This window comes from Myiozetetes cayanensis, unplaced genomic scaffold (assembly GCF_022539395.1).
Source record: "Myiozetetes cayanensis isolate MyiCay16 unplaced genomic scaffold, myiCay2020 scf24, whole genome shotgun sequence".
Classification (NCBI taxonomy): Eukaryota; Metazoa; Chordata; class Aves; order Passeriformes; family Tyrannidae; genus Myiozetetes; species Myiozetetes cayanensis.
Window position 1 is genome coordinate 8,627,898 of NW_026087456.1, and position 27,537 is coordinate 8,655,434.

The 27,537-nt window shown below is 45.6% G+C and overlaps 1 protein-coding gene across 28 annotated transcripts in view; it reads right to left on the reverse strand.

The window, feature by feature from the left end:
• The window catches only part of ANK2 (ankyrin 2), a 260,645-nt gene that overhangs the window by 128,521 nt on the left and 104,587 nt on the right, over nucleotides 1-27,537 (reverse strand). For 2 of the 28 annotated variants that reach the window (XM_050320659.1, XM_050320667.1), the window contains exon 1: nucleotides 8,501-9,338. The exons of 24 other annotated variants lie outside the window; for them this stretch is intronic. In XM_050320659.1, the coding sequence (XP_050176616.1) occupies nucleotides 8,501-8,623 (123 nt within the window). In that variant the 5' untranslated portion in view covers nucleotides 8,624-9,338. Of the gene's footprint in view, nucleotides 1-8,500; nucleotides 9,384-27,537 lie in introns of those variants that run through there. 2 more of the 28 variants (XM_050320641.1, XM_050320669.1) reach the window with 2 other exon arrangements.

Here is a 27,537-nt window from a genome sequence, read left to right on the forward strand (position 1 = left end):
AAGCACCTGTTCCTAGTGCCTGTATCCCAGGAAGGGAGAAGTTAGTAAATAAATTATCACCACAGGAGCGGCTGAGTGCTTTAGCTACCTTCCAGACAACGCTGCAGGCTTTGTGCTGTCCCCGTGATAATCCAGGAAAGGGGATAAAATGCAACGTGGGGGATTTTTCATCCTCCTAAAAACACCCCTGGAGTAGAGCCATTGGCTGGAGCTGCCTTTTGCCACGCAGGGTGGGGCTGTGCAGCACAGGCACCGTGGCTGTGGGGGCAGTGGGGGCTGGCAGGATTCTCCCCAGGAAACTCGGCAGCAGTATGAAGAATATAGCACAGATCTTGTCTAGTTGCTATGGAGTCTCCGTGCATTCCTTCAGGAAAATATTGCTGGGATACAACACTTGCTGTTGCCACTGACTGGTCAAAATAACTTCTATTTTTTATAAAAATCTAAATCACTTTTCGTCTGGAGCAAATGCCATTCTGCAGAATGAATCCATGGCTGGGAAAGCCGCCCTGCTCTGCACACAGCAGCCTGGCATGACAGCCTAAGGCTCACAGCAGCATTTTAAATTTCACTCAGCTCCTCCTGCAAAGTCATGTCACTCTACCCAAACACAGTCCAAATGTATCTTTGCCACAAGAAACACAAACAGAAATAGGCATCATTTGGAAAATGACTGATTGGTCTTTTGCTGTTACATAAAGTTTTGAGGTTTTCATTTATTTGGCACAAGAATGTTATTTCAACAACCTTATTTCAATAACAAGGGGTAACAGCTTCCCACTGCCAGAGGGCAGGGTTAGATGGGCTACTGGGAAGAAATCCTTCCCTGTGAGGGTGGGTAGGCCCTGGCACAGGTTGCCCAGAGAAGCTGTGGCTGCCCCAGCCCTGGCAGTGTGCAAGGTCAGGTTGGATGGGGCCAGGAGCAACCTGGGCTAATGGAAGGTGTCCCTGTCTGTGCACTGGATGACCTTTAAGGACCTTTCCAATCCAAACCAGTCTGTGATTCTGTGATTTCCAACAGGACCTAAACAGAGCTAATATTAAATCCATGGAGAGCCTAAACCAGAGACAATTCACATTGTTGCCTCACCCAGTTAAGTGGAACTGAGTGTCCCTGGCCTGGAAATGAGGATGAGAGCAGTGACTCCTTTCCCTAGGCAGCTCTGATGTCCAGTACCACGCTCATCAGCAAAAACAGAAAGAAAATATTGCTGAGCATAACTATTCTCCGGTAGCTTAACGGGGCCATCTGGGAAACCTTAGTTACTGCCTCTTCCTGCGCCAGCAGCGAGACCAACACGGTGCATGTGATTCCTTCCCTCCCTTCCTTTAAAAAGGAATGAAGCAGGGGAGCAGCAAGGCTCAAGTGGGTCGAGCCAGTCCCCGGTAAATCAAGGCCTGAGCAGCGAGGCACGAAGCAGTTTTTGTGTGCTCGAGTCTCCTGTTGCACCGTGAGCTTCACTGGCTTTGAGCGGTGACAGGTCCCTGTTAGACATCCTGGCACAGCACAGGCCAGCAGCAGTAAATAATTTAAAATGAGCTTGAATTATTCAACCTAAAACAGCCTAGAAAGGCTTGTAATTATGGTTCTGTGGGCTGAAATCATCCTCTACGAGCCTGGGGAAATAAGAGCTACACCCATTTTGGGTGAACGCCGCTTGTCAATGCTGCCTGGATTTTACATACAGGAATAAAGACAAGGCAGGTCTAAACTATCAGGCAAAGAGTAATCCACAGCCTTCCTCGGGCCATGTACAACAGCATCACATTAATATTTTCTAAATATGAAACACTGGGAGTTTTTCCTGAGCTGATCCAAACAATTAGTCTCACTGGTCTGCTTCAGAGCACATGCAAACAGGATAACTTTTTTAATCTAGTGCTACTTCCCTCCCCTTTCTCTTTCTGTTCATTCTTGTTCTGTCTTCATCACAAAGGGATTTTGCTGGAGGACAAAAAGCTGACCCTAAAGTGGAGGGTTCCCCAAAGTGTACTCTGAAACACACACAAGCTACAAGGGCAGCTTCCAATTAATCCATATTGATCCCTGTGTGCAAGGTCTTGGCATGGAGTGCTAACCCTGAAAAACTGTAAGCTATAAACCACAAACACCAAAACTATTTACAATATATGGAACTTTTATAAAAAATTACCAAGAGAGACTCCTTGAACAGTCCAACATGTCAGCACCTTGGAGGTGTCAACTCTGTGAAACATCCAAAATTCACTTGATCACAACGGTCAGATTTCAGTAATTCATATTATATGCTCCAAGACTGTATAACATTGTGTAACAGTAGGGAATATCTACTCCTAATTGGACAGCTCCATGGACTGAACAGGGAAAGGATGTTGATTTTAGCTGTCTAAGGCTAAAGGATTATTAATAGGTTGCTAGCAGGCACATGCATCAAGATGTACTTAAGCATAGAAGAGCTCATCAGACATTCAAACAAAACTACCAGAGCCACATCGACTGCACAAGAGGAATTGTTTGGGATTGATGGAGGGAACGGGAATTACTTCTTCCAAAACTTTCTGTAACATCTACATTCTCACAAAGTAACACAGAAAAAGGTGTTGTGAGCAGAGAGCCAAGCCAATAAAGTAGGAAAACCCATCTGACTGGCAGCTGGAGGATTTTGCACCATCTCAGGGAACGAAGGGCTGTGTGGATGGCAATCCTTCTACTCCCTTTACGGACACGCTCGCTGTTCCACACTCTGCAGGCACTGTATGTTGGCAAATACACACCCAGGGCACGGCTCCAGACTTCACCATCAAACTCTGAACTCTCCGTGCTCATATGCCACTGTTACTTCACGTGCCAAACTTTCCCCAGGAGTTCAAAGGAAAAGCCTGAGGGACTAAACTACATAAGCCAGATTCCTAAAAGCTTGACACTTCCCAGTTGAACATCTGACATCTACATTAAACACTTTTTTTTTTTAATTGCTTAGCACAAAACTGCCCAACAACCATGTAATAATTCTTCCAGTGGTGCAGGAAATATCATGGATTTAAAGGACATAAGACATTTTAGGGGAAGGAAAAAAAAAACATTCCAAAAGCCACAGAAGTTTATCAGGGATAATCTCCTTCAATGGGTAATTGCCCTCTCAATTTTTTTAACAATTCATGGTTCCTGGTAAATTAAATTGGCAGAGACAAGAGGGGTGGACAGACACTGTAGGTAGGTGCTGACATTTCTCCTCTCTCTTGGTTGCTCTTTTTAAAGTCCTTTTTATTGAAATAGATGGAGTGAGAGATGGAAACTTTGGCATTTTGAACACTTTCCTAACTTTGTGGAAACAGCCACATAATGAGTCAATCCAGCCATAAAATCCAAACTGTACACCTTTACACTGGACTGCACCAAGCAAGCTTTACCATGCAAAGGGATTGAGCATTCCAGCAACACATTTCCCTCCTCCTGAATACAGAATCTCACACAATGAAGCCAGAAAACCCTGTCCATATTTTCTCCGGTATTCCAGATATGGAATAATTCAATTTTAAGTTGTGAAGAGGCATATTCACCCTCAAAACCAGAAACACGCTGAGGTAAATGATCAGTGTTTTGAAATGTTGTCTTCATATGATTTATTAAGACCAAATAAATCTTATCTTTCAAAAATTACCAAGGACATTAAACTTAAATACCACATCTAAATCACAGCATGGTTAGACAACAATACAAAGGTGAACAAATTTAAACTTGCAGTGGAAAATTGCTCCTTTCCCATCAGAAGTAAGGGAATTGGGGATCATCAATCTTCACTACAACCCCTGGCTTGTTTCACTCCAGAACAGTGTGTATTCGTTCCCTTGCACATCACCCCTCAAATATGACATTGATAAAATGCAGCAGCAAGCCCCAGCCTGTTCTGAAATGCACCGTCATCTAAAGAAGCTCCATCTTAGAAGGAAGCAAACAGTGGGATATTATTGTCGTGCCCAGAAACATCTACGTAAGGAAAACACCAGTTTGAGATACAGGAGGTAAATGCTCAAAGGGCACCAGGAATAGGCACCTCCTACACAAACACTCAATTAAAAACCACTAAAAACTCTTCTTTTTTGGTGGCTGGAGGGACATGTGAAACACCCAGAAATTCTAATGAAACACAGAGATGTTTGCCAAGGCAACAAACACAACACTGCACGGGCAAAACGTATCTGGTGCTACAGAAAGAACAGCGGGTTAAAGCTGCAATGAACCTTGAAAGCTCCAACACACACAGGTCAGACAGGGAGAGACTTGCTCTGCCTTCCTTATATAAACTGATAGAGACTCCACGATGATCCTGCAGCAGCAGGTTCACACCAGGGGAGAGATAGTTTGGTATCCATGAACCAACACGGGAGGGACCAAGAGCAAAGAACTGTGGCTCCACGTGACTTCCTCCTCCTCGAGATGCCTCTTTCCAGCATGCCCAGACTCATTAATCCCTTTCCTTCCTCACTGAACTCTGGCCCTTTCCAAACTTTTTCAAAAGACTAAATAAATAGCCATTTACTGCTAGTAAGAGAGCAGAGCTCAAACTCTTTTCTCGTTACTGGTGGTAAAAGGTAACAGCCATCATCTTACCACATTTGTAACATTCAGAAGTTAGTTTTCTTTGGCAGCAAAAGCCATTTTTATAACAGTTTTTTTTACTTTGGGATTTTATTTTCTTTGGGTTTTCTAAAATCTCTCCAACACTTACTTGTCACATGCAGAGACAGGAAGCTCTGTCTGCTTTGAAAAGTACTTTAGACAGGGAAAAGCGAGTGTGTGTTACACAGAGCCAGGGGCAAGGCAGCTGGATTCCCAGGCTGTAATTCCAGCTTTGCTGCTGACTCAGTGAGTGACTGTGGCATAATCACACCAGCTCCCCTCTCCTCACTCCCCAAAGGATGAGCCACAGTCAGCTCTCTCAAAAGTCACCAAGAGCCAAGTGGAGCTGGGCCTTACATTTAGGTATAATGGAATTAATCACGCCTAAATTTCACTGCAATTTACATATTTAAACAGTTCAACTCCTCTGTTAGTACCTGGCTTTTAATGGGTACATCTGGGTATCCACACAGCTATTCAGATGCTTGGGGAGTTTTTTGTTTACATACATGTGTTTGCATCAGTACCCATTTTTCCACCTTGCAGGAAAAGATTCCCTGCATGAAAGGGAGAATCTCCCCTTGGATGCAAGGTGAGCAGAGTTGCCTCTTGTCAATTGGATTTTAAAATCAACAGAGTCAATCTCAAAAAGAATCAAGGAGAGGGTCTTCAGCATGCAGACTCCTTTTCCCAAGTTTTTGGGTTTGGAATAATTCTGCTCATCTTTAAAGAACTCCTAAGAAGGGTAAGAAGAGACCATCTGAGCAAGATTGCTGCTGGTGCCAGGCCTGTTCCCAGCCCTGCCGATGGTCAGGGAGCTGTTCCGGCCCGCAGCTCCGTCAGGCAGCAGACGTGAGGACATTTAGGAACGTTCTGGGCCTCCCCAGGCAGCACAGAAGCCGCAGCCACCGTTTGTGGTGCTGCTGCCAAGACAGGTGATGATCACACTGCAAAACATCATGAAGCAAAACACTCAAGAGAAAAGGCAGAGCCACCAAGAGCCCACGCCCTGCAGCATTCCTGGGAGCTCAGAGAAGCACGGGACGGTAGTAATAGATGCCAAACATCCTGGCAGAGTGAAAAGATAAAGCCATGGCCCTTCATTATCCTCTTTTGCATAATCAGGATGTTCCAGGGACGCAGAACAAGTTTCCATCACAAGGCCAAAGGAGCGCTTCGTGCACAGGGCACGTACAGATAACGTGGCACGTATCCAAATGAGGCTTTGGAAAGACAGGCTACGACATCTGACATATTCCCACTCTCACCATTCTTCTCCAAACAAAATGGATCTCCCTTGCACTGAACATCCACTCACTGCAATGCAAGAGCTTTCCAATAAGTCACAAAGCTGGGACCGTGTTCCCCCTATGCAGAAAGAGCTGAAGTGCTGAGAGCAACCAAAAAAGTATCCATTTGCATTTTGCCTCTCATGAACCTGCACCCACAATTTGTTCCTAGCTTCTGTTTTCCAAGGAAGTCAACAAAAAAGGGGAGGGCTCTGCACCTACTAGGGGATAATTCCATTTCACAGTAAACAATGTATTGTTTTTAAGGAACTTGGGTGACATATTTATAAATATATACTTCTCAGTGGTATAAATCTCACGTAAATTGCTGACTAAATAAAAACACTCTATTATATACAACACCTACTGCATGTTTGGGTTATTCTGTGTACATGCTGGGTGTGTACACATATCCATGTAGCTGATCTGCACGTATGCACACAGACACAAACAAACTAAACTCATCCCTGTGCCGCTGTGCGTCTCCTGCAGCAGGAGTAGGAGGGAAAAGCCCAGCCTGACCCACCCCCAACCACGGGCAGGCAAGTTCAGGGTGCAGCCAGGCACTTGTTTATGTAACAGCGAGGTACAGCCGCAGTAGAAGGGAGCCAGGAGCAGGGGCTGAATATTAAAAAGGGAGGAACGCACCCAACGCCGAGGTGTTCTCAATGTTTTCTAAGCAGTGACCACTGGAGATCCCTGGATCTGAAAATCTGATTAGGAGCCTGCATCACCACACATGATTACTAACACGGATGCGGCCTGAGCCTGCCTGCTTGCAGCTCTCTGGGAAAGGAGAGAGCAGAAGGGGCAGTATTAATTCTATCCAGCTTTAATTAAAGTAGTCAAAAAGGTATTTGAATCAAACGCGGTGCTGAAATAGGATTTGTGAAAACCAGAAAAAACAACACACCCAACGTGATGAAGGAACTGAGGTGGGTGCTGGGCAAACACGGAAAAAGCCCTTCCAGCAAGGACACCCACACATGAAACACATCTTTTTTTTAAAAAAAAAAGGTTGTTTTGCACAGGATTCCACAATCAAAAATGTAATCACAAAAACTACCTTATGCTGCAGCGTCCCATTTAAGGGATTAGGAGAGTAATCACAATCTGCCCCAAGCAGCTCTGCCCAGCATCCAGGCCCTGCATTCATTGGAAATGACATTCCTGTTCTGATGAAGAGAATTGGGATGTGACTTAATGAACTCTGCAAAGCGAGCCTTTGGAAAGTCACGGAGATCACACCCAAAGGTCCCAAAGGCACCAAACGACCTCAGTTGCTTTACTGGAGCCCTGCAGTTCAGAATATAAAAACCCACAACACAGAATGTAAAATGAATTCAAAATTTCCAGGTATGCCAAGGGAGCAGATGGCTTCTGAATCCTAGAGATCTGCCAAAAGGATCTGTAAATTCAAATGTTACGTGGCTGGATTCTGTGTTTTTCTTTGTACAGAGCTCTGTGATTACACACAATGTAGCAGAAAAGGGGAAAAATAAAAAAAGGACAGCTTATGCCTTTTGATATGATTCCTTCCAGAGAAATTTATAAAGAATGGATATAGACGTGGTGTCAGGGAATGAGTTAATGCATGTGACAAGCTAGAGATTCCAGAGATGGGAGGAAAGAAAAAGCAATGAGGAAGCATTAACACAGGCACTCCCAATGTATCACAGTCCTAAAGCCAAGCTTCACAGAACCTTCAGGTTTTAATATTTTCTCCACTATTTCATAATTTTTGTGTCCTTGGAAACTATATATATATATATCTGGCAAACAAATCATCTCTACTGATTTTTTTATTCTTCTTTATTTTTTACCCTATGGCAATGGGAGTTGTCATTCCCCATTTCTAACACAGAAGGAAAACAACAGTTAATTATAAATCACGAGACACCTCCCCAGAATCTGAGCCACCTAAACAGAGATGCCTTAAGAGAATCAGAGACTGCCAACCCGACAGATTGCAGACCTGTGTGCCAGGCCCTACCCCGACAATACACCTGCAGTGTGCAGAGTAAATACACTGAATCACAGCACCAGCCCAGAATCCCCCAGTGACACCCAAAAACTGCACCATGGCTCGGCTGAGGCACCCAGCACCCCGAGACAGGTCCCACACACACCCCTGAGCACTGCTGGGGACGTGGGAAGGGGAACTGAACATGGGAAACGGGGTGAAATGCTGTCGGGAAGTAGAGAAATGCATCTTCACGCTGCAGAACACAAGCACAGCCACCTCCCTCCCTGACAACTCCTTCAGATCAGCTCGGGGCTTGGAACACCTGGCTGGGAAGGAGGGCAGGCATCTCCAGCTCTTCTGGGGATGCAGGGAAGGCGGCAGTGCTGGCATGCCATCTTTCTGGGCAGCATTCCTGGGTGGCTCTGGGCTGCCATGGCTGGCAGCACTTTAATCTCACTGCAGATGGGCTGAGTCCCCAGCAGGGTTCCAAAGGGACGGAAAGGGATGTAAAAGGGAAATGTGATGGGAAAGGTTCGGAAAACGAAGGGCAGAGCGTTACACCTGGCAATGAACACCTGCCAAGCGCTGCAGGGAGGGAGGAAGGGTGGGGAGAAAAGGAGAAGGGGCTGCTTTTCCCCCTCGTACCTTGCGTTTCCGATCAGCCCTAGAGATTTTCCGCTGCCTTTTCCTTTCCTTCTCAAGGTTTCTCTCCCTCTCTTCGAGTTCAGATTCTCGAACTTTTTTAATGGAAGCGGCTGCGTGAGCCATTTTGGCGAGGCAAACCCCAGCTCCAAGGAAGCCGTTCCCACCACACGCAGACACCCAGGTGATTTAATTTTTTTTTTTTTTTTTTTTCCCCGCAAGGGCACTGGCTGCGAGCCAGAACTTCACGGCGTAATCCACTCTTCCTCCTCCGGCACCCCAGGAAAGGTCAGGGCTCCGCTCCAGTCTCTGCAGCACCCATGGCTCGGGAGGATGGGAGCCACGTCCACACAACAAGACGTGCCAAAGTGCCCGCAGCCACACGCACACGGCCAGGGAGCAGCTGGAATTACCTCCCAGCAGCCTGAAAGCCCTTCAGCGTGGCTGCGGCTGCAGGAGAAGGCGGGCTTCAGGCTTAGCCGGGGAGGATAAAAAAAGAAATGAAAAAAAAAAAAAGAGGAGAAGGAAACGAAAAAACCGGCCTTTAAACACCCATCACCGAAGTGGGAAGGTCTTTCGGGATTCCTCCGGAGAGGCTGCGTCTTGTGGCTGGGAGGAAGGCTCCGGCTTCTTCAGCATCACCGGCAGCAGGGGGAGGGGGCAGCTCCCGTCAGCTCCTCACATCGCCTTTACGCAGGGTGAGAAGAAAATGGTGCAGTCTGACTTAGTGACTTGCTGTCGCTGCCGCCGCCACCGCCTTGAGGTGCCTTCTCGCCCCGGTGGCCCCCCACGATCTCCCCTCGCCGCCGGGTCGCTCGATGGGAAGGAGGGAGGGGGATGCGGCGGGCTGGGAGAGGCCGGGCTCGGGCTGCTGCTCACCTGCGGGCAGCACGGAGAGCCGCCTGGAAAGGGCTGGCAGCGCTCAAGCCCTCCTTGTGCCTCCCTGCAGCCACGTGAGGCCGCATCGGCAGAGCTGCATTCAGCAGCGAGGAGGGGGAAGCACCGCCGTAATCCGGGGCTCGGCCTGCCCAGCTCCGCTCAACTCCACCCAGGGAAAAATAACACCACCGAGCGTGCTGCTCGTTATTATTCCACCCAAAACGCTGCGCTGAAGATGGAGAACGACTACAGCCGGGGACCAATGGGGACGGCAACAACATGTTGTTACTTAGTCTCCCCCACACAAATATCATTTGGGTTTGGGACACCGATTTCTAGAGTTAATATCAGAGACAGACGGGTCCGGCACTCCCTCATCATTCCCTCATTGCTTATCCCCCTGCTGAAGCAGCACATCAAAGTTCCAATCCCTCCTCCCTGGGTAACTGTTATCACTATTAGCATCAAGCATTTATTCACTAAAATAGGATGTGGGTAGATAAAAAGAGCCTTTGCATTAGTCACTGGCAGACAGCTGATCACATTCCACCTCCCTCCAACACCACTGCTCTGGCCTCTTCCAGGCAGGTCCTGAGAGAGAGAGGTGGGCTGCCACACTCAAGAGCTGTTTGCATCCCTGACTTGGCCACCCCAGAGACACAGGAGCTCACTGACAACAGCACAAAAACCCACCAAAGGAGTTCTTCATATGACAGCAGCTCATGGAGCAGCCCTAATCCCCATCTCACGCTACTGTGGTACCCACAGAACCTGGTTTCAGTTCACAGGGACCAGGAGCATTTATCATCACCGTGGAACTAATTCTCATTGATGACTTCTGTTGGTACTACAAGGTTTCACTTTGAGAATCTCACAGACAAACTTTTCACAAGGGAATATGTATGGAAACTACCAAGCACTATGAAAGCATCTTTAAAACAGGGATCTACTTTGTGTTTGTGCCAGTGACCTGTGCATTGTGCATTCAATCAAAAATACATCTCTCTACTGGAAGGAGGCATGGGAAGAAGCAGGGTAGAGAGTGTCAGCCAAGTTTTTTCTGGCTCCTCCGTTCATACAAGCTGATTTTCTCCCAGTTATTCCCATTTGTGAGAAACTGGGCTACACAGAGCTAACAGCTAAAACACAAGCAGGAGCTGCAGCAACAGCCATCAGCAAAGTGAGACAGGTGGAGGCAGCTACAGGGATAAAAGAAAGGGGAAAATTGGAATCTTTATTAGGACTGTGGCATGCCTTGTCCTCTTAATGTTGTATGAGCCTCACTTGCAAACCAGAAATTAACAGCTGATAGTCTAGAACTCCACCTTCCTGATACCTTCCCAACCTTTTAGTGGGATCTTAAACAGGAAATACAAAAATAAGACCAACTTACAGGTCACCACACTTTAAAATCCTTGTCTTGGGATTTGCCTAAATCACAGTTCAAGGTGTCCTTAAGCCACAAAATGCTTAAATCCTGGTACAAGGTGCACACAGTAGGGTTTGATACACAGGAGGGCTGATAACAGTCATGATTATTAAACAATTTTATCTTCTGGTGATTGATATGTGCAGGCTCATCAGCTCAGTATTAAATAATTATTCTTCCAGAAAACTCACCCAAAAATTTAAAAGGACTTGATGCACTTTGTAACCCAGGTTACAAAAGAGGAAAAACATCAGACACTGGAATTGAGCAACTGGTGCCAAGGAAGACAAAATACAATAGCAAATATTCTTTATAAGATTATTAAAGAAGAACTCCAGGTCAGCTCTGATAGTTCACTACCATGTCCCATAAACATTTTCTCCCTAACCTCAAAGAGACATAAAAACATTTCATCGTTGTGTGGCAAAAAAAATAAGTGACTTTCAAAAGGTTATCTTGGAAAGAACATATCCAGTCTGGGGAGAAGAACATGAAGTGTGTATGAATGTTTAACACAGCTTACGTCCCTGCAGGAAAGAAGTGTTCTGTTTTAAGACAGATTTTCCTAAAAAAAAGTAGAAGAGGGCTTGTCATCGCATTGCGTATTTAGATCTTAACAAAGAGAAATCCTTCTGCAGACATCAGTCTGAAGATTGCATTTTCAAGCAAAAATGGAGTCCCCCTAAACATAGAAAATGTATTGTGGAGCTGGTACCTCAGAAAAGCAGAATATCCAGAGATGCTGCCACAAACGGTGTGTGGGAGGGGAGTGGGAGAGTGGGCAGATGCACAATAACACAAGAAGAACACAGATCCAGAAAAAGGGTGGGTTTTCTCTGAAAAGCATGTGTCATCACTAGCTCTGAATGTAGAAATAGAGAACTCGTGAGATTCAACAAATTCCCACTTGGGATAATGAAGCTTGTAAGACTCCAACCTCCAGGTTTTGCTCTCCAACCTGCCCCAGCAGCTGAGACAATCGGCTCCTGCACTGCAGTGCTGCAAGAGCCACGGCTCTCATCAGCACTGGGCTCTACCTGCCAGCTTTCAGCTGGACAGACATGATTTGCTGAGCAAATTAGCATTTTCAGTCTATAAAAACCTAGTGGATGAGAACCAAGAGTAACTGAGTACAGGAGGAGAGGATGTAAACAAGTGATTATCTCCCCTGAAGCACATCCACTAACAGGGGTCCATCTCACAAGGACGAGCCTCCCTCTCTCTCCACATAAATCATGTGGGCAGCACAAAAACAAACTTCAAACCGAGCCTAGAAGCCACACCAAGAAAATGAGACTCAAATCTCTTGTCAAAGGTTAAAAAAAAAAAAAAAAAAAAAAAAAAAGGGAGGCAGTGATGGAGTGGGAAAAGCCTTTCATGCTTTGAAGCCAGAAGGGAGACTGTTCTTTCCAGTTCTAAGCTCTAGTCCATTCAGGAAACAGCCTGGAAATCAAAACTGGTTTCAAGTAGATAAAAAGAAGATAGTTCCAGGCAATAGTTCTTCCCTGGAGAACTCAACTTTTTGCCTAGTGTTGCAGAAAGCCCTTCTGGATGAGGCAGATGACAATTTCATAAGGGAATTAGATTCTTCCAAAGTGATGAACAGCCATGCCTGAATGTGATACCCAACAGGCACATCCACGAGGTATTTCATAAATATACATCAACCACCACCTCTGTCCCTACGAACTGTGCATTGGTTTAAAATTTACCTCGTTGCTGGAAGGGTTAGACCAGGCTTGGAGATGTGCACACACAGCTGTTGGTGGTCTGGACACTGGAGAGCCCTGGCTTGCCAAATTCTCTCACCTCCACCCACAGCACGGATGTCGACCTCCCCTGTGCTGCTACTCCAACCAGGCTAAATGTCAGAGGCAGGCACAGCCTCCTCCTTCTGCTCAGGAAGCTCTTCTCAGAACACCTCCTCTTGAGGGATGCAGATGGGGGTGATGGAATATTTGTGATAGGCACAAAAACATTTGGAGTGCCAGAGCAGGGTAACAATGTACAGAACTCAACTCTTTAAAACTATTCAGCTGGATTGTGCCTATTAGCGTATTCAGCCATTTCAGTATCTACAGAATTGCAGACTCCTAGAAAAGCAGCAAAATAACCCTTTCAGAAAGTAGAAGCACGAAGCCAGCAATGGAAGCATATGCTACAGTTACAAATTGCCTCCTGTCTCACTCATTGTTTAATCCATACTCGCATTTATTAGTCACACACAGTAGCAATTGTCCTAATTCTAGAGGTACAATAACCCTGGAAGTGAGTTACCAATCACACATCCAGTACTGGGTAGGTTGCATTTCATATTTCCCAAGAGAAAAAATATTAACCTCTAAAAAAACAAAAAAAAAAGCTCTCCACCCTCTCATTCTTACGCTACTATGTGGAAACAACATGTTCCTGAAAGTTCCAAGCTGGAAATTAGTGTCATTGAACCGGTACTGAAAAGATAATACATAAAACCATGTTCTGGCTTTTTTCTGGCTGTACCTTAAATATATCTGTTTTATTAACTGAAAAGCAGCAATACAGAACAAGAAATGAAAAAGGGCAACTTGAGGTACAGATAGACCTAAATCAGACCAGTCTTACCACCTTTGCTTTCCTTTCTGTTAGACCACCTGGATATAAATCACAGCACTGACACTTCAGTGGTCAGCACTAAAATATACTGCAGATGCAGTAATACTTGCAATACCACACCCTCCCTTGCACAGCAGGTTTCTGTCTCAAACATGTTCAGTTCAACACTGACAAACTTCAAATGCAATTCATAATTACCCAGGAGGAAAAAAGTACTGCTTAGCTACTTTCATTTTGGGACAGCTACACATTCCAAGTAGCACTGTCACAGGGGAGTGCTCACAGCCAGCAAAGGGGCAAGAGAAAAGAATTGATAAGAAGATAAAATAGTTAAGAGAATCCTGAAAGCCCTCGCAGTCATCTCCTTTGTTGCTGTCCAAGCTGTGCCAAGGCAAAGCAAGAATTCCCACACACCAACAGCTTTCTGAACACCAAGAACAGGATGTAGAAAGGCCCTTCAGAGACTGACACCTCTGGTTCAAAGAAATACCCCGGTTATGAGGTAAAGACATCTCAGCTGCAGCCAAGTCGGCAATTCAAGAAGCATATTTGTTTCATCAGAATCCTAAATAAAGTAGAGATAGTTATTTCTGGCAAGAGTGCCCATCCTGTGGTTTTTCAATGCTGCTAAAGTTGCATTAACTCCCAGTATTGCTCCACTTATAGTAGTTTTCATATTGATTGAAAATATTGACGTCACATTGTATTTTAACTCAGTCAAACAGGGTCTCTCACAAGAGCTCACTAAGGGCAGCAGCAGACATTTTATTGATTTCAGTGGACTTCAGAACAGGACCTTGATCTTTTAATTCACCAGTGAAATGTGCCTTCTCATCTTCCTTCCTGCCCTATCTGCTTTCATCTTTGATTATTGTGTTCTCATCCTGTGAAGCTGTTAAAGCAAAGGAGGAGCCCAGGGCTCATCCTGAAGGTGCTGCAGAACTGCCAGGTCCAGTTCCCAAGGTGCACACTGTGTTCCTCGGGCTCCCTCATCCCTGCACTCACACCTGCTGGATCTGCTGAAGAGGGGCAGGGTCCCACCTTCTGAAGGTGCAGTTTGCCCACCTGGTCTCTGCTCTGCTGACAGCCCAGGGAAGATCACCCACAGCCAAGAGCAGGGGGGTTTCTTGGGGTCTGCACTCACCCTGCTGCTCCCCAGCTACCATCTGGTGTCATGGACAAGTGGTCCAACAGCCTGAGGGAACGCTCCTTCTCTAATCCTGGCTCCTTCTCTAATCCTGAGACAGGGCACATTCCAAGCTTAAGGGTAATTATCAGGGAAAATCCACAAAAAGCAAATTATACACTGAAAGGCACTGCCACACATTCCACTGGTGACCCTGACAGATCCATCCCACCACTTGTGATTTAAAAGTCCTATTCCCTGTTTTCCCAAAAACCAGGGGAGCCTCGCCAATGAGCTGCCTGGGGAGTCAGAAGGAGGACTCTTCATTCTAACTCCACTGACCCACCTGCTGTAAGAGTTCATTCCACTCAGAAATGATCCTGTTACCACAATGTGGCTGCACTACAGTGTTGTACAGCGTGTAACCCATTTAACAGGAACATCTGTTGATCTGGAAACAGAATTCTGTTCTCCCAAAGCCAACAGGGCGATGCCAATAAAAATAACTTCACAAATGATAACAATGTGAAAAATAATTATGCCTGGGCAGCAAGAGCTTACAACAGGAAAACTGACTTGTTTGCCACTGTGTTGGAAGCTGTAAACCAGCGTGACCCAGATCTCATCCACTGTAAATCCTTTCAGTTGCAGCCTAGATGCTGCACATAATCAGCTCTGCTTAAGCATCCTTGTTACGTGTAAAAGTGCCCCTGCACTTCAGTGCAGCCCCAGGTCACACGGGTTCACATTTGAATGGGCCTGATCTACCTTGAACTCGAAGTTTACAAGTCCACAGTGATCAAAACAAAGGTTCAAGTAATCGCCACTTACAGAAATATTATTGTATGTGGATTTGCATATGTAACAGCCTGACTCCAAAAAAAAGAATCCTCTAAAATTAAACACGACCCACAAAATAAAGTGCTTTTCACAGTTTGTTTCAGTTTGCAAAGCACAGAAGAAGAAAGGTATGACCAAGCCATGCACCTTTCTGTTTATATAATACATGAAAATATATTATATACTATATATAGCTACATATTATATATATGGTATCTGAATGCCATTTCCATCACTGACATACCATCAGGACTAATTAAATGGTTTGATTTCACCTCCCAACCTGTAAGTAGGCTCAGAGCCTGAACGTTTAGGCCACAACAGTGGACATCAAAAATAACCAATCATCATAATGATTCTAACCACACAGCTTCTAAAATACATAAAGTATCAACACACATTAGTCTAGTTTATGAAGTAAATAATGCCATTTTCTTTCTCTCTTATTGTTTGTTGTAATAAAAACATAAAGAGTTAGATAATGCTTTGCTTCATGGAATACCTATGGCAAAGCTATCTTATTATGTCTTTCAAGCACATCTTCCCACTGCTTTTAACAGGAGAAGACCTGTCTGCTACTCGTTTATAAAAACAGAAGATAAAGTTTTATATTAAGGATTCTTAAAGAGGTCTCAGAGACTATTTTTACATACTCCCCAAATTAGCAACCACGCTAAACACATTAAACCCTTTTTTCTGAGCTAGATCCTTTTCACTGTTTCCTCTCCAAGAGGGCGAGATTCCTTTACTTTTGGATTCCCTCCCCCCAGCCAAATAACTTCAGTGGTCTCAATGCCTGACCAAACCAATCCAGGAATAGCACTGTTGCCTATGGAATGCTGAATTCCACACGCACAGCCAAACAGTGCCTTTAACTGAGCTTTATTTGGCAAGGACAGCAGGAGGGCGTAAGGAATTTGCTATAGAGCGAATCCCAAGGACGAGAGCTTTGTGTTCCCCCGGACACCCTCGGCAAAGGTGCCTTTGGGGGTACCCCCCGAGGCAGCGGCGGGCGCTCAGGACCCTGGAGAGAGCCCAGAACCCTGGAGAGCTCCCGGGGCGGGGGATGCGCCGGGCGGGCAGGGAATGCCACGAGTGCAAAACTCAGGAGTCCTGGTGCCCCTCTGCAGGCAGGTTTGAAAATCCAGGCAAGCCAGAGCTGCTTCCTGTGGCACACACGCTTATTCCTGTTGGAAAGATGGAGGGAAGTGAAGCACTGTCAGTGCTGTGTTTCCCAGCAGGAGTGCCTGGGGAATGGATGGCAAACGATCCCCCTCTCCTGGTCAAGTAATGCCAAGGCAGCCCTCAATTCACATTTCATAGAATCACAGAATCACTGAATGCTTTAGAAGGAACCTTAAAGTTCATCCCGTGCCACCCCTTGCCATGGGCAGGGACACCTCCCACTAGCCCAGGTTGCTCCAAGCCCTGTCCAACCCGGCCTTTAACGCTGCCGGGGATGAGGCAGCCACAGCTTCTTTAGGTAAACCGTGCCAGGGCCTCCCCACCCTCACAGGGAATCATTTCTTCCTAATATCTAGTGTAAAGTTACCCTTTTATCAGTTTAAAGCCATTAACTCTTGTTCTAGCCCTACATGCCCACGTCCAAAGTCCCTCCTGGCTCTCCCGAAGCCCCTGTAGACACAGGAAGGAGCTCAAGTTTTGGGATGGCTAAAACACAGCCCTGTCTAGGATAAGACAGAACAAGATGTATATCCCTGTATATCAACATCACTGTGAACACCCTTGGTGGTCCAAGGATACAGACTGCCAGGGAATTTCTACAGGAGGCACCTGAGAAGATCCAAACACCCCTGAGGCAGCAGAAATAAAGAAACAGTCTCCTTATGTGACAGACCAAAGCCAAAAAGCCAGGTCTGAACATCAACCCCAGCAACAGGCCATGGGCCTCTGACCAGAGAATAGGGGCACTGCCCGAGGGCCCCCCTTCCCTCATGAGCTTGGGCTGGTCTTGGATTAATTGTCTACATTCCTCACTAAGCATCTGCCAGGTGACCTTTTAAAAGCCCTTCATAACCTATTACAAATACCTTTTCTAAATCATATCAATTTTAAAAGCCATTTTTGAGTCAGCTAAATACATAGATTCCTCGGAAGTCACGGAGGATGTAGCTTAGTGTCCTTTTCAGGACTTAAAAAAATAATGTAGGTCTCACTTTCAAAACAGTAGGTTTTTTCCTTGTCTGCCTAAAAGTTTTTTTCCTTTTATGCCTGTAGCACAATTTTTACTTTTTAGCTTCCAGACCTGTGTTCATGGAACCATATAATGAAAAACTCCTCACAGACACACAGAAAAGGGAATATTTGATGCACATCATTTTCTTTCTGTAAACTCAACAGGTAAAAGAGCTTGACCATACCAGGACACCTTCAGTCATGTGAAACAAAGCATTCCACAGAATCAAGGGATGTGTCTGGCACACAGAAAGACACATATTACCACAGATTTGTTCCTGAAGTGCCTTCAACTCCCATTAATTCCTGTGGAAGATGAGGATGAAGAATTTTTCTCCAGCAACTAACAGGACTGGGTCCCAATTCATGGAACAAAGGCAGTGCTCTGTCTACATTAATCACCATTTTCACTTTAAAAGCCCTATCTTTCTAATAGGAATAATTTCTGAACAACACTTTGTGACTTCTGGGGAGCCTTGGGAATAAAGACCTTCCAAAGGGAAGCTGTCTGAACCGCTTTCCCAAACAACCTCTCGCCATTATGGAGATTGGAAAATGCATTGCAGAGATCATTACCCAAAACACATCCTTGCAGAAAAGCTCGCTGTAACCTGACATGCCTGCTGTAACTGGAGCCTTGCTGAAACCCAGCTGAGCTCATCTGATGATGCCCCCCCTTGACTGTCACTACATACTTGGGGATTTAACATTTCCCCAAGACAGCAGCATTACAAAAGGTGAATAAAGGCCATGGCAATTTACCCATGTCACCGATGGGATGCCCCCGCTTGGAAACCAGACTGATTGTGGTTAAGGTGGCAGTGAACAGGGCTGGGAAAGAACTAGAAGTATTTCTGCACAAATCTAAGCAAAGCTGGCCCTCTGCTGCCAGAGCAGCTCAAATTTGAGCTGGACATCTCAGTTGGTACATCCGTAGCAAAAGGGCAGATGATTCATTCACAGGGGTTAAGGCCATGCTCTGCACTGGGAAGGGATAAAGGCAGCAAATAGAGACCTAATATTAAAAAAGAGGACAAAAAGAACTGTAAATGTCTCGGTCTACACCAAAGACATACTTCATCCCAGGCTTTCCCTCAGTTTGTCATCCTTAAGCTCTTGCAAAGAGCAAAACAAGCTTGTATCTCCACAACAGCCAGCACCAGATTACAGGGAGTGTTTTAATTCCACTCTGCCCAGTTCATGCTCCTGGAGCACCCGTGAGGAGCATGTGGAACAGAGGTAATCCTTCCTCCTGCTCACAGAGATGCCAGCCTGAGAACTCCTTTCAAGACAGGGAATTCCTTTAAAGACACACAGGATCCTCTGATGGCACTAACAATTACACAGGATGAGGTTCACAGCAGGAGTTAACTGGGCTGTGTGGAAGAAGCAGAAGCTGGACTTTCCAGGCAGGGATAATGAAGACAAACACTTTAGCACACCACTGGGGACGTGAGAAACCTAGATCTAAAATCCCAGGTGTCCTATCACCTCAGTGAATGAATGGCCCAATTAAACCACTATTATTTATGTAAAGTAGAACAACTCCAAAAAAAGGAGGAACAGACTAGTCCGGCACTAATATATTCATCTGGGACTTCAGACAGCTCTCTGAATCCAAAACCTCCCAGTAAAGCCTTAACCACCACTCTTCTGACAGAGATCTGGGACAGAGCAGGCTGGCAAAGCACTGAGTCAGCCAACACATCTGCCTGGCAGAGCACGCTGGCCAGCTGGAAAAGTGGGAAAGGCAGCTCAGCACCTTGTGCCCCATCTTTTACCTGGGTTAATTTGTAGCCTCGTGCTCTCACGCTTCCCTGGTCTCTCTTGGTGCTGGCTTGAAGGTCACTGCATTGTCCACCATTCCATAATGCACAGACATCCTGACACATCATCTTTTCCATACTGAAGGAAACACTTGCAAACTTTTCAAAAATCCTAAACAGAACAATGGATTCATATCTCCCTAACTGCAACCAGGCAGCAAACAGGATCCACCAGTCCCTTCCACTCCTGTGTCAGCTCTTTTCTCTGAGGGCACAAGGATGCACCAGCAGAGGGCTTTCCGAATGAAAATCAGTCTTTAATTCAACATCTGAAGAGATGGAAGGAGTGGTAAAATTGTACTGCCTGTAACAACACAGCATCCCCCTGCAAGGGTAAAGGAGCAAGGCTGAGCCCGGGAAGGGGGAAGAACAGTCTGCTTAATGCTGTCTTTTTATTTCCCACTAATAAATCAATTATTTTCCCCCAAGCAGAGTGTGTTGCCGACGCTGGTGCCACAGGGTGGCACTGCAGCCCCAGCTGTCCCCAGCAGCCTCAGATATCCACGCTGACACAGTCTAAGGAAAAGCAGGCACTTGATCAAGAGGTGCCAACATTTCAGTCTGCCTTGAACTGCACTCACAGGCTTTAATACAGTTAATACTGTTTAGTAGCTTAACATAATTTAGGGGAACCAAACGTTTCCCACTGGGCAACTGGTTTCTTACTGCTTGAAATCAAAAGTAAACTAGTTTTCCACTAATCTTTACCTTCTCTTGGGGAAGGTCCCCTCCAGATTGCCTGCTCCAGGGCAGTGGAATGACAGTTCTGCTGGCCTGAAGCTCTGCTGCAACTGCTCTGATGCCATACCCCTCCTACCATAACCCTGGCAGACAGGTGCTCCCAGCAAAGGCTCTCTGCTCACTTTCTGCCACCTTGGAAAGAGTGCAGTGCCTCCATGCTTTTCTGCACCATAACACTTTCCCTGTGTCTCCAAATTTGTTACTGTGTCATGGCTTAACACACTGAGGAGGTTACATCAGACAGCCTAGGGTGTACCTGCACACAACACTCAGTTTTCCCAGGAGAGAGAACAGCACTTGGTTTCTCGCCCTCCATCAGCAGAGATGCACTTGGGATTTCATGCTCCCTTTCAACACACAGGAAGGGCAAATCTTCCACTTTCAAAAGCAAAACGTATTCCTTTTAGCCACCAACACAACACAGGTGCCTGGGAGAATGGTGTTTTCCACAAGCTCATCATCCCCCAGAGGTAGAAAGAAAACCGTGCCCGGCGAGGACAGAGGGGTAACCTTTGCTAAGCCTCCTGCTGGCTTGTGCTCTGTATGATCTCAGATGAGCTGCTGCTGTGCAGTCACGTGCAAGGGGGCTATTTCTGAATTAATCACGCATCAAACTGCATGTGTGTGCAGGAATAGTTGCTTTAGCTGCCGTTTTGTACAGGAGAGCACAAAAAACCCCACGATTATTGCTGGTTTGCCCTTTGGTCTCTTCTCCCTGATTCATTTACTGGTGCTGTTTTAACCTGTTCCTGTGCTGGGCAAAAGAATTTCTGCAGCAAAGAAATATGCTTGGCAGGATTCTACTTGTGGTCTCACCTCCCACAACATCTTAAACTGAGAGGTGTGTACTTAACCTTGCACCACACAGGAATGTAACCAAGGTGAGGCGTGGGGGGGAAGATGCAGCCTGGGAGGAGAGTGAGGGGGCTGTGGAAGAAAATGGTATCAGACAGCAAAGGATGCTAAATCCTTTTCATTTCTAGGAGGGTAAAGAGGCACAGCTACAGTAGTTTTTATTCTGTGATCTTTCCACCATTACAAGCTCAAATAAGGAAATTAACCCCTGAAATCTGGGAGCTGAATGCTGAGCATTCACTCAGTGGAAAAAATGAGAGCGATGAGGCTCCCACTTAAAACCTAAAAAATTCCTAATTAAGACCATAATCTTTATTCAACCCCATTACACACATGTACTGTGAGATAGTCTGTAATTAAGGATCACATAGTATATATATATTCATGAGACCTCTGCCCCTTTCAGTGAGCAGGCCCAGGCAGCACACACTTAAGAAACAGAGCTTTGAGCACTTATTTTCTCCTTGATGCTCAATGGGTGGCAGAAGGACTTTCATTCTGCACGATAAACCCCATTTCTGAAGATTAAATTATTAATTCCCCTCACAGGCCTTTCTGTAGTTCTCTCTGTTAAATATACATATATAGCTGTAATAAGTACTAATGCATTTATTTTCAAGAACAGCTCTGTGAAATGAAAGGGACTTAATCTTCAATTCACAAGGCCAAAGGAATCCTCTCATTTTGGCTGCAAAAATCAGGAACACTGCTGAATCTTATTTTTCAGGAGATGTACGTGACACAGAACATTTGTATATCAAAAGTGGCATCTCTATTGGTTTCATCTGCTATAATGGGGCTCAGCATTTGTACATGTAGACTGGGAATCACCAGCCAACCTGTCAAATGAGGGAACTGTTGGCTGTCCTTGAAAACTTGGGTCTTCCCACACGAGCAGCACCACGCAGGAACTTTGAGGGAGAACAAAGTCAGAGCCCATGTCTGCAGGGCAGGGCTCCATTTCCTAAATGGTGAACTCTGCTCCCCTTCCCATGATCCCACATCTTAAGACATCCCATTTCCAACACAGCCCAAGCAAGAACGCCACCCTCCCCTGACTGATGACGGAGCTGGGCTCTGTTTTGCCATGATATATAGGACTTTCACACATCTGACTTTACCAGAATGATGCAAGGGAGAACACACACCTTATTTCTGGCATTTCCTAATCTTTATGCATAACTGTCCTCAGACTGGCTCCTGGGAATGTCTGGATGCTCAGAAACACTCTCGCACCTGACACACAAAGTGTCAGGCCACTGTGTCACCAGCACTGCCACCGTTTGTACCTGCACACAGGCTGCACCCCCAGCACTGCTGAAACACGGAATGGGATGAGATAGCTATAAAAACAACCATATGGAAAGGGAATAACCTCCCATCAGCAAGCACTGGACATAATGTCAGCTTGTGGCCTGCCTTCCAAACAAGCCCCTGGACCAAAGGGTCGTCTGTTGACACCTCCTTACTCCTTCTGGCAGCCAGGCTCATATTCCCTCTTCCCACCATGCCTCATCCTGGTCACGCAGCAGTATTTCCCCACGCCCCTTCTCCTTCCAGAGAGTCCCTGTCCTGTCCTCCCCATCAGATTTTTTCAGATCCACCTCCAGGCAGCACTCGGTATTCTGTGAAAAATCAGAAGACTCGGCAGCAAGCCTGCTTAGACTAATCCCTCTTAAATTCCAACACCTTCCCTCCTCCCGGCAGCAGGTCCCGGGGAGGGCACCCGTTGACCCGCACACAGCGCGGCTGCCACGCTGCAAACACACCGGGAAGAGGCGGGAGCGTGTGAGCCAAGGACACGGCTCCCTCGCCGCGGCCGATCCCGGCAGATGGGGTCAGCAGAGATCCCAGTGCCGGCTGCCGTGCGCATTCCCTGCCTCCGATGCCACGGCATCATTACGGGCGGATGGCGAGGATCGGATCGTTACCCGGTCCCCATGGCAACGGAGCCTGCGATTCCGCGCGGGCGGGGCACAAAACATCCCTGCACGGCCTGGGGATTGACACGGCATGAGCCAGCGAGCTCTGCGGCGCTCCCAGACTCCAAGGACCTGCACGACAAACGCTGTGCTGCACCAGCGTGCCACACTCCGGCAAATTTGGCAGATGTGCCTCCCGCAGCAAACGCTGGCGTGGGATGAGCACCAAACACGGTAAGGAGTCAAGGAGGGACCGTGGTCCAGACGCCGGAGAGGGAGTAGACACTTGAAGGTGTTTCTGGCTCATCTGCCAGTTTTCTATTTTTCTCCAGGCAAAACACACTGAAATTCTGTAAAAATGTGCAGAGTGCTACATTCTCTGTGCTTCTGCCAACTACCCCGGTGACTTCAGCAGATAAACACGTCTACAAAAGCAAGAAACCTCTGACAGCAGCTGTGTGATTATATTAATGCACACGGATAAAAATGGAACCCCAAGTTCCACACACCTACCACCAGGCAGATTAACTTTTTTTTTTTTAGCACAAACCTCCACTTTCCACCACCCTTTTTTTCCCCCATACTCTCCAAACCGGGGGAAGAAAGTGGGTTTCCCCTCTGTCCTCACCATCCAGGACATTCCAGGACTGACTGTAACACCTACACAGTATAATAAATGGCTACATTTCTTCTCTCCCTTTGCTTTGCCGACTTCCTCATAAATAGCCTGAGTTTCCATGTAACTGTACTATTGAAATACCAAACAAATTGTTTCTTTGATACTGAATGACAACACAAAAGCCATGCAATTCCTGTAAAGCCTCCTGTATAAATATACACTGATGTAAAATGTTGTTGCAGTTTGGATTCTCTTGCCTTAAATAATGGGTAAATTACTTTGTTTCTTTACCCACAGAAGTTTTTGTCTCTCTGTGCCCACACACAGACATCTGTATATATATTTACTTAAAGCCTTTGCTAAATAATCACTGACCAGAAGAAAAAAAGAGCAGAAGTCTGAAATACCCAATCCTGCAAAAGTCTCAAGAGCAAGACAGTTGGGGTACAGGGCTGCTATAAAGTACAATAGATAAGTCAGCTTATTTCTAATTGACCTAGGACTCAACTCATAAGAAAATGTGTTCTTGCAGCTTTACCAGCCCTATTAAACTCTATTTCTACAGAAGCCCGCGGTAACAAGAGTCTTAAAACGCATTAGTAAATTATAATTAGGGATTTCTTATCTCTTTTACATGCTTACAAATTAAAATCCAACTAAGTCAAAGAAAGGCTTCCATTGACTGAGAAGGCTTTGGAGAATGGCCCTGTAATTTCTACTGATGCTAACACAGAAACCGTGTTTGTGAAGGAAAAACGAGAAGCTGATGCTTTGCCAAGGAGCAAAACCACAAACAACGTGTGGGGAACGTTGTTCTGTATACCAGGAGAGCAGGTGGAAGGCAGACAGCTTTGACTCCCAGCAAAAAGTGAGCAGAAAACCCTATCTGCCAGGGATTAGGAGCTCACAGAGTTCAATCCCAAAGCAGCAGGTCAGGCACTGTCTGGGCCCAGCCATATCACTCACCTACCATAAAGAATCTGCCCAGAATAGTTGGCTTATGGGGAATGTTTCTTACCACACACACATCACCTAAGCCTATTTACCTTAAACATTAATGCGAGGACACCCACTCACATTCTGGTGACCTCAGGGTTAGTTTCTCCTGGCTTCATTCTTCAGGACAAAAAGAGCAAGCCTTAAATTCGGCAAATGAAATGAAATTAATCCTTTTTCCCATGACAACAATTTTCCCTAACGGTGATAGACTGCATGGCCCAGCATTGGGACAGCTAATTAGGCTCTAGTAACGGTGCTCTGTTTCTGCATGATTTCTGTGCATTTCTGCCTTCTGACTGGGCACAAGTTGTTTTAGTTCTGTATGTAGTTTGTATTTAGTTTTGTATTAAAAAAAAAATCTCAGAAACGCATATACACTATTGAGAAATAAACGTCATTAAAACCCAACTGCCTGCGTCTTCAGGCTCTGTGCATTCTTACCTTATGCTTTTTTTAAAAAACACACAGAACCTTAAAATACCTTTTAAAAAAATTGTTCTAGACACACCTTATGCTCCCTGTAAGTATAACAGTATCCCACATTAAGTTTGTATCATGTCTCTAGCAACAGGTGTGACAACACTTTAGTTAATTCATTAAAAAATCTAATGTATAGGAATATTTTGGAGCAGGATACACTGTACCTCCATGGGATCGTTAGCTCAGTATGTAGGGTGCTCAAAATAAATGTCCCTCTCTGGGGACACAATTCACTGCTGGGCTCTTCTCTCAGTAGTCAACAGCTCTAGAAACTCCTACACAAATCATAAAATTATGGAACAGTTTGGGTTGAAAGGGACTTTAAAGGTCATCCAGTACAATTCCACTGCAATGTGCATAATTTACTCTAATGGAAAGTCAGATACCTTTAGAACTTGCCTGAGCTTCTATTCTGAATGTGCTCAAATCATTTATTCCATTCAGTAAAAATTAAACATATTGATTCCCTCATATCAAGCGTAAATATACATCAAAAATGCTAATAATTCATTAAAAAATGTATTGCTGCTTGTTCCAGGCACCAGTACCTTACAAACCGACAACTCTATACCCAAGCACAGACAGAAACAAGCACTTCTCAGAACACAACTCAAAATAATTGGCTTCCTACCCCTGCCTCCAGTCTGATACTTCCCGTGATTCCAGAAAAGCAATCTCAGCTGGGAGGATTTTGGAACCTGGGAAGAAGTGAATTGTCCATGCTTGGGATGGGGATTTGCATCCCGTGAGGAATCAGATCATCAAATCACTTCCCACAGAAACTCAGGAGTGTTTTAGGCAACTTTCAGTGCAAAAATCTCTGTGCTTATAAAAAATTCCTAGTCAAACTTCTTCAGCTGGATAATGGCTTGCCAAAACAACACACTTAATGAGGTGTCTTAGCAGATCACAAAAATATCTATTTCCCACTGAAAAAGTTGCCTTTGCTTAGAGATGGGGAGAAAAAAAAAAAAAAGAGAAAGAGAGAGAGTACAGCACAAAAAATCCCTTCCACCCTGCTGAAACTATTGCTTTCAACAACAGCAATCACTGCCAGTCAGGACTCAAAATTAATGAGGAACCTGGGGATGGGGAAGAAAAAAACAAATTCCCCAAGCTAAAACTATATTTGGATGGTAATCTGCAGCACTACCCAACACTGCTCTGAGTAGTCTGCACTGGGGTATAAACAGCCATCCAACGTGGCAGTCAGGTTATCTGCAGGCTGATTAACCTGCTGGAGATTGCCTGGTTTGATGTTTCACCTCAGGGCATCTCTAGAAATAAGCCTAAGCACCGTTCCCACACTTTTCCAAAGAATCACCATGCAAGAAACTTGCATTGTGGACACTGTGGCTCCATTACACATGGCAGGACATCCTGTGATGCAAGGGCAAAATACAGCTATTTTTTTTGTTTATCCCACAATTAAGACACTGATATATATATATATATATATATGGCTTACATACATATATCTACCATTCCAAATAGAATTCCAAGGTGAAGATGCACCTCCAGGTAGCTCCTGAGTAGGACTACACTTATAAATGTTACAGCCTGAGCGACTGTCAGTGGAGTGACGTTATTTCTGCTTTATTTTAAAATCACGCTGCAGGAAAGGTCAGCCCTCTGTTACCACCTGACGTGGATCTGCTGGACAAGCCAAAGGAATTGTGCTGACTAGAATGTGGTGAGGACCTGTCCTTGGAAGTGGTCCTGCAGTAGAAGGAATGTGGCAATCAGGATGATTTCTCCCTCTGTAATTTCATTCCTGTGCCAGACCCGTTTGGTCATTCAGGACAAACCACCTTAGCCATTTTCTCCCATCATCACTGGTAATATCCAAACCATCCCAAATTTGGCCAAGCTGTTCCAGGAGGCTGAATAGCTTTCCCTGAAACACTGGGCTAATGACTATAATCCCCAGCAGTGTTACTGAGGTGGCAAAACCTCAAGGGCCTGGAACTGCTGATGATGGAGTGACAATGGGCTTAGGGACAAAGTCTCTTTGTGTTGATAAACTGGGTGTGCTCAGTACCAGCAGCTGTAACTAATATTTATTTCCTTTGTTTTTCCTTCTTTTTCTTGTATTCACGTGGTATAAAGACCAGTAGCAGCCAAAAAGGTTGCTAACCAAGCTGTGGAAGGCACAGTTACAATTCAAAGGCAATAAAATACAGCAAAGGTCGTGTTTTGTGTTAAAAAAACTTGAAAATTGATGACCTGATGTTCTGATCTGTACACATCAGTGATTTGTGCCAAAGTTCTGGAACTCAGGAAGAAGGGAGGAGGGGGGAAGAAAAAAAAAAAGGAAAAGTCAAGCTCTGCCACAGGCTGCCCAGGGCAGTGATGGAGTCACCACAAAATCCCAGAATGGTTTGGGTTGGGAGGGACCTTAATGTTCAGCCTGTCCCAGCCCCTGCCACGGGCAGGGACATCTCCCACTAGCCCAGGTTGCTCCAAGCCCCGTCCAGCCTGGCCTTGGACACTCCAGGGATGGGGCAGCCACAGCTGCTCTGGGCAACCTCTCCCT